Genomic DNA, 14,486 nt, shown 5'->3' on the forward strand with positions numbered 1-14,486 from the left:
CTAACACTGGTGACTGAGCTATCATGAGAAACATGGCTTATTTAAACTGATTTATACAAGAAACTTTGGTTTGTCTACTGGACATAAGCAGCCAATCCCAATTGATACATAAACCTTAGTTTGTCTGCTTCTTCTCTACCTTCCCAGTAGGGAGGATATCTGTACTATACTGCTGTCTCTGTGGCCAGATGGACATGGGGCAGCACTATTGAACCACTTGTGACTGAGACATTACAACAAACCACAATCAATACCAAAGGAGGCCAACACATTTATTTATTTATTTATCATACTTCTATACCACCCTCCCCGGAGGCTCAGGGCGGTTTACATTATAACAGAGAACCTTACATAAAACAGTCTGTAGAACATGTACATCGATAACCAACAATTGCAACCAAACACAACACAGTATAACAGTAAACAGTCGTGATACAAACAGGTCCAGAGCTTGTTGATGGGATTCTGAGGGGGGTGGCTTATCGATTGAATTCTGAGGGGGGGGGTGGGGGGGAGCAGGAGCCCTTGGTCGCTGTAGATTACGTCTGGTCTCGGCCAAATGCCTGGTGGAGGAGTTCCTTTTTGCAGGCCCTGCAGAACTGTTTAAGCTCCGTCAGGGCCCTGATCTCCTCTGGGAGCTCGTTCCACCAGGTAGGGGCCAGAACAGAGAATGCTCTGGCCCTGGTCGAGACCAGACAGACTTCTTTAGGGCCAGGGATCCTTAGCTGATTGGCAGCAGTAGAGCGTAGAGCTATTTTGGGGGCATAGGCGGGGAGGCGGTCCCTCAGGTACACTGGGCTCTGACCGCGTATGGCCTTGAAGGTAATTACCAGAACCTTTAGTCTGCTCCGGAATTCAACTGGTAACCATTGCAGCTGATGGAGAATAGGCCGGATATGGGACCTCCACGGTGTTGCCATGAGGATCCTGGCTGCTGCATTTTGAACTAGTTGTAGTTGTAGGTCAGGGCTAAGGGCAGGCCTGCGTAGAGCGAGTTACAAAAGTCCAGTCTAGAGGTGACCGTCGCATGGATCACTGTGGCTAGGTGTTCTGGGGCCAGGTAGGGCGCTAGTAGTTTGGCTTGGCGGAGATGGTAGAATGCCAGCCGTGCTACCTTTGGGATCTGGGCCTCCATTGTGAGGGAGGCGTCCAGAATCACGCCTAGGTTCCTGGAGGAGTGAGCAGTGGAGAGCTGCACGCCATCCAGGGTAGGCAGGTGCGCTTCCTCGCAAGGGCCCTTCCTACCTAGCCACAGGACCTCCGTCTTTGAAGGATTGAGCTTCAGACGACTCTGCTTCAGCCATCTCATCACTGCTTCCAGGCAGCTGGCGAATGCTTCTGGGGGAGTCATGGCGGCCATCCATCAGGAGGAAGAGCTGGGTGTCATCTGCATATTGATGGCAACCCAGCCCAAACTTCGGTACCAGGTGTGCGAGAGGGCGCATGAAGATGTTGAATAGGATAGGAGAGAGGACCGCTCCTTGTGGGACTCCACAAGTAAGTTGCCAGCGGCCTGATGTTTTCTCTCCTATTGCAACCCTCTGTCCACGATCCTGGAGGAAGGAGATCAGCCATTGAAGGACTGCCCCTTGTATTCCAGCATCGATGAGGCGGCGAGCTAGAAGCTCGTGATCGACTGTGTCGAACGCTGCTGAGAGGTCTAATAATATCAGCAGTGCCGACCCGCCTTGATCCAACTGGCGACGGAGGTCGTCCGTCAGGGCGACTAGCGCTGTCTCTACCCCATGGCCAGGCCGGAAGCCAGACATGAACTGCAGGCTAGTCTGAAATCAAGAAACAGCAGTTTGTTGGACTATATCTGCACTTACATATCACAGTTGATCTAGTTTAGTTTTGATGAACTACAAACGAACCGTCAATTCCTTTTGGTCTAGCTAATTAAGACCTAAAAGCATGATGAGCAGAGAGCCCATGGGATAATTAATATGGAGCAATGAAAACATTAAGAAAATACGAAGGATCGCAATCACTGAGAATGTTTGGGAAAATGGGATATTATTTACCTAGGAATCCGTTTAGAAATAAAAATATCCAATAATGATTTGAAATAGCCTGGACAATTCCTATACATTTAGTTTTGATGAAGCCATGGCTTGTAGGCCAGCTTTACTGTGATTTTTGAATGTGGCCAATTGTGGCTGCTTTCCACCAGCAAAATGATACTTGCGAAAGGCAGAGTGATTTCTGCTGATTATACTTACCACTGCAGACCTCCACATTGTGCACACTGCTTTATCTAGATGTCCCCTGAAGGCAATATTTTGGCAGTCTTAGCTGGGTACATCATCCACGGTTACCATTTTGTGGTGTACTGGGAGGGGAAGAGGGGAAAGTCCTGTTCTGCAAGCTGCATTCACAGTTTTCATTGGATACAAGTCAGCAAGTTTGCTCATGACAAGAACAGTGAATGATCCATAACTAGGGATGAGCATGAACCAGAAAAGTGCAGTATGTGTCAGTTCATAGTTTGTAGCCAAACCACAGTATGCATTCATGAACTAAACTGGTTGTGGTCCCACAAACCCTGTTAAAAGGGATTGTAGTCCCTTTAAAGAAGGTTTGCAGAAAGCCTCAAAACAGCTGAGTGTGCAATCTCTTTAAAGTTTAAAGCTCTTTAAAGTTTTTGCAGCTCTAACACCCCTACCTCTGAACTGCTACAAATTACTTTAAGTTTGTGTAAGTTTGTGAACCATAAGCAGGGCAGAATTCATTACAAATTTTGCTTCATGATTCAGTTTCTGCCCATTCCTATCCATAGCTATGTCAGATCTATAACTACTATGCAGAATGAAGAATAATTATATACTTGAAGCTTCAGAAAGATTTCAGGAACTACTGATTAGCATTTTGCATGCATCAAGCACTCCTAATAACCATAGGATTATCTCATAGTAGGAAGGGTGTGTTTTGTATGAATGTTTGAGAATAGTTGATATTATTCAGTCAGTCAGTAGCCTTTTATTGGCATAAAATATGTATAAAACATATAAAAATAGGGTTTAAAATTTCAACAAAATAATAAAATAGGCCATGGGGTTACATAACCGAACAGATCTTAAAATGATTAAATAAACTATAAAAGATAAAATACAAGGTAGGCAGCATATTATAAAAGCATCATAGTTAAAACTCTGGCAACTAAAATGGTTACCTCTGGGTCTTTGTCAGAGAGCAGAAATTGCAAGGTCATAGATTTACTTACAGAAGGCTTGTTTCCCAGCAAAGCAACAAAGCTGTCATCCCGACACTGCTCATATAAGGGGCAATCTAAGAAAATGTGTGAGACAGAGTCAGGGCAGCCAGAACCACACGGTCAGAGTCTCGCATGGTATAGGATATGGTGGAATCTTTCCTCTAAGACCTTTGAGGGGAAAGCATTCATTCATGCCAGGAGATAGATATTATTGCATGTATACATTGCTTTTAAATCATACTTTGTTTGGTTTCCTTCATTATTGCTTTTAATTGTGAACATATGAAAGATTTCCCCTTAGCTTTAGGTACACATATATTTATTTTATTTATCAATTTTTTACACTGCCCATTGCTCTGGACAGTGCACAACATGGCATATAATACACTTTAAATTAAATCTGGTTTAGACAATTTAATGCATCTGACCAACCATGGGTCTGTTAGATTGTTTACTCTGTGCTACTTTCTCTGTTTATTATTATTGTTGCTGCCTTTCATTTGTTGTAATCACTGATGTATTGTTCTTGTTTATGTTCTCTGTGAACCTCTCTGAATCTTATGTGAGAGCAGTATACAAAATAAAGTAGAATTGAAACTATTAAAATAGCCATAAGTGACTTCAGGTTAAAAATCTAGCATTGGCTGTCTAAAAACTGACGTCTCTTATCATCTCTCAATCAGACTGACAAAAGTCTAGATATTCCATATCAAGATAGAAGCTAGAGCTCCATTTTGCAGGCCTTGTCGAACTGTGCTAGCTCCATCAGGGCCTGGATGTGTTCTGAGAGCTCATTCCGCCAGGCAGGGGCCCAGATGGAAAATGCTCTGGCCCTGGTTGAGGCCAGATGTACCTCATTGGGGCTAGGGACCACCAGTTGTATTAGTAGAGCATAACGCTCTTCATGGGGTATAGATAGAAAGGTGATCTTTCAAATATGTAGGACCAGACTGCGTATGGCCTTATGGGTGAAGAACCAAAACCTTAAACCTGATCTGGAATTTAGCTGAGAGCCAATGCAGCCATTGGAGCACTGGTCAATCCATGCTTTCTTGGGTGTTCTCGTGAGAACCCTGGCGGCTGAATTCTGGACCAGTTGCAATGTCAGGAGCAGGGATAAGGGTAGGCCCACATAGAGAGAGTTACAGAAGTCCAGATTAGAGTTGAGTGTCACATAGATGACTGTGGCTAGGTGCTCTGTGGACAAGTAGGGCATTATTTATTTTATTTATTTAGATTTATATACCGCCCTCCCCGAAGGCTCAGGGCGGTTTACATTAAAACTAGTCAACGATACATGAAACAGTCTTCGTTAAAACATACAGTAATTAATAACAGTGGTTGTAACCATATAACAGAATAATGTAACAGTATAACAATATAATAAAATAATATAACGATGGAACAGTGCAATACCACAACAGGTCTGGTGGAGTTCTGGGAGGAAGGGGGGGAGCGGGGGCCCTTCATTCGCTGTTGGTTGTGCCTGGTCTCAACCAAATGCCTGCTGGAGGAGCTCCTTTTTGCAGGCCCTGCGGAACTGTTTAAGCTCCATCAGGGCCCTGATCTCCTCCGGGAGCTCGTTCCACCAGGTGGGGGCCAGGACAGAGAATGCTCTGGCCCTGGTCGAGGCCAGGTGGACTTCTTTAGGGCCAGGGACCATTAGCCGGTTGGTGGCGGTGGAGTGCAGAGCTCTTTTAGGGGCATAGGCAGGGAGGCGGTCTCTCAGGTACACTGGGCCCTGACCGCGAATGGCCTTGAAGGTAATTACCAGAATCTTTAGTCTGATCCGGATTCATACTGGCAACCACTGCAGCTGGTGGAGAATGGGCCGGATGTGGGACCTCCACGGTGTTGCTGTGAGGATCCTGGCCGCTGCGTTTTGAACCAGCTGTAGTTTCCGGGTCAAGGCTAAGGGCAGGCCTGCGTAGAGCGAGTTACAGAAGTCCAGTCTAGAGGTGACAGTCGCATGGATCACTGTGGCTAGGTGTTCCGGGGCCAGGTAGGGCGCTAGTAGTTTGGCTTGGCGGAGATGGTAAAATGCCAGCCACGCTACCTTTGTGATCTGGGCTTCCATTGTAAGGGAAGTATCCAGAATCACGCCTAGGTTCCTGGCGGAGTCAGCCGTAGAGAGCTGTACTCCATCCAGGGCAGGCAGGCGTGCTTCCTCGCATGGGCCCTTCCTACCCAGCCACAGGACCTCCGTCTTTGAAGGATTGAGCTTCAGACGACTCTGCTTCAGCCATCTCGTCACTGCTTCCAGGCAGCTGGCTAATGCTTCTGGGGGGGAGTCAGGGCGGCCATCCATCAGGAGGAAGAGCTGGGTGTCATCGGCATATTGATGACAACCCAGCCCAAACCTCTGTACCAGTTGTGCGAGAGGGCGCATAAAGATATTGAATAGGATAGGATTAGTAGCTTGGCTTGGCAAAGGTGGAAAAACACCAGCCATGCTACTCCAGAGATCTGTGCCTCCATGGATAAGGAGGTGTCAAAAATCACACTCAGGTTCCTGGCTGAGGAAGCAACTGTCAGTTGAATCCCATCCAGGCAGGGTCTTAATCCTCGATGGTTTGAATGATTTTTGAGTTTTAAAAATTCTTTATATTAAAACGCTTGTAATTTATATCCAAGTTTTTATTTGTGTTATACTCTAGCATTGTGCAGCATATGTCCTTCCTGTGGAGGCCCCAGTTTTAGAGCTCATCTCTGGATGACAGATATCAATTCCCCTGGAGAAAATGGCTGCTTTAGAGGGTTGACTCGATAGCATTGTAGTCAATTGAGATCTCTAATCCCACCCACTCCTGGCTCACTCCTCAGTTCTCCAGATATTTCCCAACTGAGAGCTGGCAACCCTAGCAGGACCTTCTGACAATGTTGGGATTGGGAAGAATACATGCTACAATTATTTCCACACTGTGATGCTGGAAAAACCTTCATATATTAATGTATGACTTCAAAAATTGTATGTGTTACTATCTTGTTTTTTAACTTTGGTAGGTTGCTTCGCCACAGTTTGTTCCAGCTACAACCACAATGCCATCTTCAGTCCTCTTGTCCCCTAGTGTTTTCCAACAGTCATCTGCGAAATCGTCTGAAACGGAAAGCAAAGTTGGCTGCTCTTCTCCCCTTACGCTCACAGATGTTCAAACGTTACCTCCTACAATTCTCAGTAGAGCTCAGCTTCAAGAAACTTTAATACATCTAATAAAGGTACTCCTGTGATTTAAGTATTAGGCAATGCAGAATGAAAAGCCACATGGCTGTGTTTATGAATAGCATTAGACATCATAAAGAAGGTTGACTACCATGGTCTGTTGAGATACGTATTAGATTACTAGCAAATAGCTTCTAATAATGTAAGTTGCAGCTCAGGCACTGTTTCAGTGATTTAGAAAAATTATTAAAGTGAATATTAATCATGCTTGCATAATTTATTAAACAGTTGGCTTGCTGACCTTTTTAAAGGGATAGCGGTTGAGGATAACACTTCAGATATCTAAATCTGTTCTTTACAGTGTCAGTGCAGGCACACATATGGATTCTGTGCCTGCACAGAGCAAATGGGCTAGATTCTTTCAAACAGGTCTGCATGTGCAAGGGGGGGTGGGGACTTTCACTGCATCGCCCTCTCCCCAGGCAACTCACCCACTCCCCCCTCATGCTGTTCCTGTGGCCCCCTCTGCCATCCGCTTTCCATGCTGTTCTTTTGGGCCCCCAAGAGCAGATGGGGGAGGGGCATTTTGAACAGCAGGAGTAGAACGGTGAGAAAGCTACATTCCAAAATATAGTCACCCTTGGTAAATTTCAGTGGGTCCCAAGTCATAGTTTGGGTCTTTCTAGAGCCCTTATGCCCTTAGGTCTGCAGCTTTTGGTGGGAAGTGCATGCCTGTCATATTTACAGTTTTGTATAACATGGAAAGCAAGCTGACAGAGTGCTTTAAATGTACTTATTTTCAGTTGTAAAGCTGCTTTGTGATTCACCGTATTTACTGGTACGGTTACAAAAAGAAATCTCTTATAGCCTATAGGATAGGCTAACGTTAAGTGGATTGTTTAGCCCTTTATCATCACTAGTGGTGCAAACCTTTGTGCTACATCAGTGCACTCCAGTTCTTTCTACACTATTGGTTACTCTCACAAATGAGAGTTCAGATCTAAAAATAACAGACCATCAAAGCATAGTACCCCAGTAACAGAATTGTTAGGACTCAAACAGGCCCATACTAGAGCATATAGTCAGCTTTGTAGCCTGTGTTTTGTTTCTTTGTCGTTTTTTTTCTGCATAAGCTGCTGTTTCTTTTTCCCTGTTGAAATCACAAGTGAAACAAAGAAACTTGCTGACTATGAAGAGGTGGGGGGACAACCCAGTGAAGAGAGTTAAACTGTCAGCAATTTTACTTTGTAATTACAGTCATGTGGCACTCTTAGGTTCCTACCATTGGTCTTGAGAATGCTCTTTGTATTGCCTTGACCCTATATGAGCACTTTTCATGTTACAGAAAAAGGACTGCATGAGATGTCCTGCTTGGTCAGTTGCTTGATCAAACCAGCATCATTTGAACTATGGTTGATTTTTTGGGGTTTCTGGTCCAATGTGATGGCTGCTAGGATGAGGGTTCAAAATGCAAATATTGGGGCATGAAAAGGTGCACTTTATTGTCATACTCAGAAGTATGGGATTCATAAAACCTCAGCATTGTCTATATCAGGATGCCATATAGGGATGGGAATGAACCAGCTTAAAACATGATAAATTTTGTGGTTGTTTGTGTTCGCAAACTGAAGAGCTGCTGGGAACTTCAACACATTTTAAGGCAGTTTGTGGCGGTTCATGAAGGGCAGAAAGCAGTGGTTTAAATGACTGAGCCATTTAAACCTTTGCTTTCTGCTCTCTGCCACTCAGCTGTTCGGTTTTAGCAGAGAGCAAAAACCAGAGGTCATGAACCAGTATGAACTGGTTAGATTTGGGAACAAATGTTCAGCCATGAACCGCAAAAAAAACCTGGTTTGTGCCCTTCCCTAATACCAAAGCCTTCCTGCCTCTGCCTCCAGTAAAAGTTATTTGGGCTCTGACATATCCTCATGTGGTCTTCTCTATGCAAGCAAGAGCTCATCACCACATCTTGTAGCACTGAATTCCATATAGCTATGCATTATGAGAAGCCTCTCCTCTCTTTCTCCTCTATGGACTGCCCATCAACTTAATTGGGTATCCCTGATTTCCAGTATTATAGGAGAAAAAAATTCTCTCTAAACCATGCTATCTCTTATCATGTCCTCTTCCCACACCCCAATTGTCCTTTACTTTTTGAAATTGAGAACCTTCAGTGTTTGCACTTTGGGGAGGTGCTTCTGCCACTTGATCATTTCTCCACCTTTCCTAGCTCTATGATACCCTTGTTTGGTGATGCCCAGTCATTTTTTGGCATAACAGGATGAATTCCAATTCTGAGTCCTTCTGCACCATCCTAGTGTGGGTAGGTTACAGCTGTCACTTGTTACCACCGCATAGAGATATTCAAACATCCATCCATTTCCTTATCATGCCAGAACATAAATCTTGTTAGTTCTTTTGTTACTTCTTTCATAACAATGAATGGCAGAAATGTATTAATGTGATCTTTGATTGATGTTTCGTTTTGCCCATGCTGCTTCATGAAAATTTGAATTTTGTGATTCCCAGGCAGTGGTTTCTTCATTCATTTAGTTCCTCCTATGACCACTTTAAATATGTGCGGGACTAAATTACTTCTAAAAAGCTATTATTGGGTGTTTGTTTGTGGTTTAATTATGTATGTTTTTTTTCCCTTTCAGAATGATTCGAACTTTCTTAGTACTCTTCATGAAGTTTATTTACAAGTCTTGACCAAGAATACAGATGGCATCAAATTGTAACAGAAGTTTTATTCACTTCCTCTGACCTCCTGTCTGCTCCAGAAACAATTATGCCTGTTCTGTAAAAGTGTTTTTAAAGGGGGGAGGGGGGGGCGCTAAAGTCTTAATTTTCTAACTCTAGGGAGGCATTGTTTCTTAGAGGAACTTCTGTAATGCTGTCAGAGGTAATCTAGGATTCACTGTGATCATCACCAGCAGGGCTTTATTTCTGTGTGAAAAAGTTGTATTATTATTTAATAGCACATTAGTTTGGAGGGGCTTTAACTGAGTAAATTTAAACAATTTATTCCTCTATTTTCTTCATTTCTGAATAACTGGATTAAATATGATCTGAGCTGTGCGTTTAGTAGCACAGTAAAGATGACTGAATTTGTAAAACTTGTCTGCTACTGGAAAAAGCTGTGGAGAGATTTCTTTAGGGGTGGAGGGGGGAATGGAGCTTCAGTTTTACAGGTTGCTTAATTTTATCCTGGAGCTGAATGGACTTAACAAGGATAATTGATCAAGAAACCGGTTCCCACAGAATGCAGAAATGACTGGGGCATTTACTTTTCCAAATACAGAATCAAAGCAGGCTATCAACTATTCCTTTACCAGTTGCCTGTACCTTTATTTTTAAAAAATACTTTAAAGGTACTTTTAAAAAGAACAAGGTAGGAATTACTGGGACATCAGTGTGGTCATGGTATTGTTCTATCCAGGCAAAGTACAAATGTTGGAGGTTTGCCTTTAAAAAGGATGGATCAGTTTTAGGGGAAAGCATATACATGTTCATTTACTGTTAAAATTAGGCATATGAGCAACAAGTTCAGTCTGATGCCACCCACCTCTTGGCAGGGTGTTGCACCTTATAGATAGGTTAACATTCATAGCATACCACTGTAAAAGTTCAAACTTCTTCCCAAAGGAAGTCTGCCTCTGATTTCTGATTGTTTTATATGCTGCTATTGGATCTCCCCGTGACTTAACATTTATTTCATTATGGCATGTGATGGTAACTAGCAATACTTCAGTGTAGAATAGATCTCGATTTATTCAAGCAATAGTAACTTTAAATAATATGATTTTTTTAAAGTAGAAAAATGTTTGTTTTATATTGTGAAAGGTAATTTTCTGGTGAATTGAACCAATCAACATGCACAGCTTATTTTTCAAAGCACGGCTGAAATTGGAAGAAAGAGCATTGTTGTGGCTCTGCATATTACAGTGTTTCCTTTATGAGCTATTGAGATGGGAAGAGTTTGCATTTGCATTTGCATAAAAGCGTGGCTGAGCTCTTGTACAAGCTTCATACCGTTCAGGAGAATTTGGAAAAGCTCCTGATGCACCTGTTTAATCTTAATGTAAAAATCGTAAGATCACTGAGGTGCAGATGCTTTCACTAATTTATCAGCCAAGCTTTAATCATAACTCCACACAAATCAGTGTGTTTTGATATAACCAGTTTGTTGATTCTTAAAAAATCAAAATAGGTACTTGAGTTTGAGAATTTTATTGGATATGCTTTTTATTTAGTAAAATCTGCCTTTGAGAGAGCCTCCTTTTGAAAATTCTAATTCAGTGTTTCTATTTAAACAGAATATTACAGTAGAAACACGTAGAATTCAGGGAAATAAATATTGATAGTGAAATGCACATTTGACTAATTTATTGGCTTTAATAATAAAATTGAGATGAATCTCTCCAGGCTTTTTAACCCTATGTAAGAAACAGGTGTGCTCTCTGGTAGTCAATTGTTGGATATTAAATAGTGCACCATGGTGAGGAAGTGCTTGCTTATCTTAGAGATTTTTTCTGATCTTAAACCTTCTTTCAGAAAGAGCATTAAACCAGAGCAGTAAAGGTACAGTCCTAGGAAGAGCTGTGCTTCCATTTATTTCAGTGGACTTAGAAGGATGCAGCTCTGTTTAGCATTGCACTGTGGAATACCTTTCCAGGAGCTGTATCACTGGAACCAAGTATCTCATATTGTGTATATTGCTAGTAAAGGTTAAATAAATGAATGGTCTGTAAATTATTGTGGGGGGACTTTATCAAGCATTAACAGGATTGATTTGAACTTGTTCACAACCATTAAACCTATCCAAAGACTTGTTAAAATTAAACTATGAAGGGTTCCTTGATATTGAATGTACTGTAAAGGTCCTGTGTTTTCAAGACTTAAAGGAAAAGGGAATATTGTTTTAAATAGCAATGACGTTTCTATTGTTCCAGTGTACTTCTCCCATTTAATATTTTTGCCTTGTAACCCATGCTAGATCAGACTTCACAGTGGTTCAAAATATGTACATCATCAAAAATAGTTCTCCACTTCCAAAGAGGATTTTGTTAGCTAGGACTTTATTAGTTACTGGGTAAATTTTATACATAAGTTTTAATCTTTGAATTTTTACGCACATTGCTGTTACAACTTTTGTATATGTAGCAGACTCAAGCTGGAAGAACAGAGGTGTTCTACACAATATAAAGCACTGTTAGTAACATTCAGTGTACCGCACTAGTGCTCTTATTGCTTATTGTTATGTGACAAACATTTAACCAAGAAACCTCTTTAAGAATTGCTTTGGGAGGAAACTTGGCTGTAAAGTAGCAAATGTTTACAAAATCTGGAAACTGCTGGAAAGTTCTAGTTTCAGTATCTATGCTTTCTTTGGTCAAAGCTTGGTTTAACATGAAAACATTTCTTCTTGTTTCTTGCATGTAACAATAACAAATACATAGCTTGTTCCATCGATTACAGATGTTGTTTTGGAAAGGTGCTCCTTATTCTTCCTTGTATCACAAGAATAAAGTATTTAGACTATATTGCAAAATAGTGAGTATTTATCTAAGCATGTATTTTTCTGTTGCCTATATGCAGCTTTAAAACAAAATCTTAATATCAGTCTACTCAAAAGTGGCTTTAAAATTTGCAAGGTTATTCAAATACTTATTGATGTTATGTAAGTAAAGGCTATTACATCAATAATATAGTGTTGTATTATTATGTGCCTGACATACTTTGGTGACTTAAATAAGTCTGCAAAGGAACTGAGTCAGATGAAACAGAAAAGCTGTTCAATTTTTCTTTCAGCAATACGTATGAGATTTCAAATATCATAAATTGTAATTTTCCCAGTGTACTTTGGTTTAATATGTTCCTGAAATCTATGAATTCAACACATGTGAGTCATTCAGGAACTTCTTTTTTTTAAGTATTTAATGGAGAGTGTTTTAATGCAAAAAGTATTGGCACGAACAGCCGCCTTTTGTCAGCTACCTGAGTTGCTTCTTAAGCATATCTTAAAAAGAGGAGTGTGTGCAATATATATTTCACCTCAGTTTTTTACATCTTTGTGAAAATGTTAAGATGCAATATCCTTTTAAGTTGGAAAAGAATTGCAATAAACTTCTCTTGTAGTTAGTTTTTTTTAACATATGGGCACATGGTAGTTTAAAATGCACACTATATTCAGTGCTTGGGTTTACCACTTTGATTTGCACTTGCATGTTTGAGGTGCTTCAGATCTTTGGCATTTTAAGTAATGACCTTCAGAAAACAATGGGTATGATTTCAGACAATTTTGCTAAGCTTAGCAGTCTTTGATTTTTTTTCTCTTCCTCACTTTTGGCATGCATCTAAAAACATTGTGGGGAGGGCATGAGGGGAGATGGAAGATCTGGGTGTCCCTCAGTTTTTGTGCATATTGTGTTCCTGTGGGTAGACAGAAGGGGATGGTGGAAAATAAGGCTGTGAGCCTATAGGATTCTACATAGAGGCGCTGCAGCCAACTGGATCATGCCCAATGTTATCTGAGTAATTAAAAAAAAATTACAGTGCATCAGTCACATTTCAGTAATATGTATGTAATTTGTACCATCTTATGTTGGCAAATATTAAGTTATTACATATGTTTAAGAATGAGCATTTTTCATTGAAAATTTTGTATGTTTGCAAATATATTTTTGTAATAAAATTTCAAAGACAAATGTTTTGAGTACCTCCTAAAATCTGCTTTGTTGATCATTCACTGTCTGAGGAGTTTTCTGAGTGTAGTGCCACATACTGTCTGCCCTGCTTAGGACTTTGAATACCACCAAGGAAGTCCAGTGTTGCTGTGCAGGGATAGGCAACAGCAAAACCACTTTGGAACGTCTCTTGTCTTGAGACCCCCTATGGGGTTGTCATAAATGAGCTATGCACATACATGACAATTATGTGTTGCTGGCTACCAGTTGCCATCTGCACACAACAGCAGAATTCTTGCAGTAGATTTAAAAAGAAATATCAAACTGTAGCTCCCTTATTTGTGTATGAATATTTATATTGTTGTGGTTGACAAAAAATGTTATGAAACACATTTTCCCCAGTTGGATCTGAGCAGCTTAATTCATTCTCACCACAACCTTGTATAGTAGGTTAGAGTTTCTGTGACTGGCTCAAGGTTGTCCATGATAGTGGGTCTCCAGAACCTAGTTTGATACTCTAGTTTGATACACCATGCAGACACTCAAAAACACCCACACAAAATAATTTTACAACACAACTATACTTAAGCATTCTGGACCTTAGGAAACAATTCAGCTGACAACAGAAAGTTTTCAATGGAGTGACAGTGCTGGGGCAGTAGCTACTGGCTAGATTTCCCTAACGGCAGCGGTCCCCAACCTTCTAGTAGTCGGGGACCGCCTCCGAGGGTGGGAGAGAGCCGGCGGCCCGGCCGCCACCGCTGCTCGCAAACGCGCACGCGCAGTTGTCGCACATGCACATTTTCGCCATTCGCCATTCGCACAATGTCGCACATGCACATTTTCGCTAACGTGCCTGCGCAGAGCTGCCGCGTGTGCGCGTTTTTGCCAGCAGGGGGCGCAACACGCATGCGCAGCAACTCCGCGCGCACGCATTTGCGTCACTGGCGTGCCGGCGGCCGTGCCTGCTTCTTCCCCCCTCTCACTGCGGGGGGGGGAGGGCACGGCCACTGGCGGCCCGATACCATGGCCTTTGCGGCCCGCTACCAGGCCGCGGACCGGGGGTTGAGGACCCCTGCCTAACGGGTTTCACAGGGCAGAATTCCCTCAGATGTCCTATGAGCATGATCTGGTGGTCGTCGATGCTTTGGCCTTTTCATGAGTTATAGCCAACACTATGTGAGTACAATATATACTTGATCTTTGTTATTTTATTTATTGTATTTTTATACCATCCTCCCATAATGCTCGGGGTGGTTTACACAAAATGTGGAGGATATACATTATAATCATTACAACCATAACCGGGTTTCAGAATAGAACAATGTAATGATAACAGTTCACACCATAACAATAACTTCAAGTTATACAAACCAGTAGAGTGGACAGTTTGGGTTCATGTCTTAAAGGGGGTATCTCGGGG

The 14,486-nt window shown here is 41.9% G+C and overlaps 1 protein-coding gene across 2 annotated transcripts in view; it reads left to right on the forward strand.

The window, feature by feature from the left end:
• DCP1A (decapping mRNA 1A) overlaps nucleotides 1–13,084 on the forward strand; it is a 44,316-nt gene extending 31,232 nt beyond the window's left edge. For both annotated transcript variants that reach the window (XM_077325546.1, XM_077325545.1), the window contains exons 9-10: nucleotides 6,218–6,430; nucleotides 9,035–13,084. In XM_077325546.1, the coding sequence (XP_077181661.1) occupies nucleotides 6,218–6,430; nucleotides 9,035–9,115 (294 nt within the window). In that variant the 3' untranslated portion in view covers nucleotides 9,116–13,084. The remainder of the gene's footprint in view (nucleotides 1–6,217; nucleotides 6,431–9,034) is intronic.
• Nucleotides 13,085–14,486: the final 1,402 nt, after the last annotated feature.

This window comes from Paroedura picta, chromosome 3 (genome assembly GCF_049243985.1).
Source record: "Paroedura picta isolate Pp20150507F chromosome 3, Ppicta_v3.0, whole genome shotgun sequence".
Lineage (NCBI taxonomy): Eukaryota > Metazoa > Chordata > Lepidosauria > Squamata > Gekkonidae > Paroedura > Paroedura picta.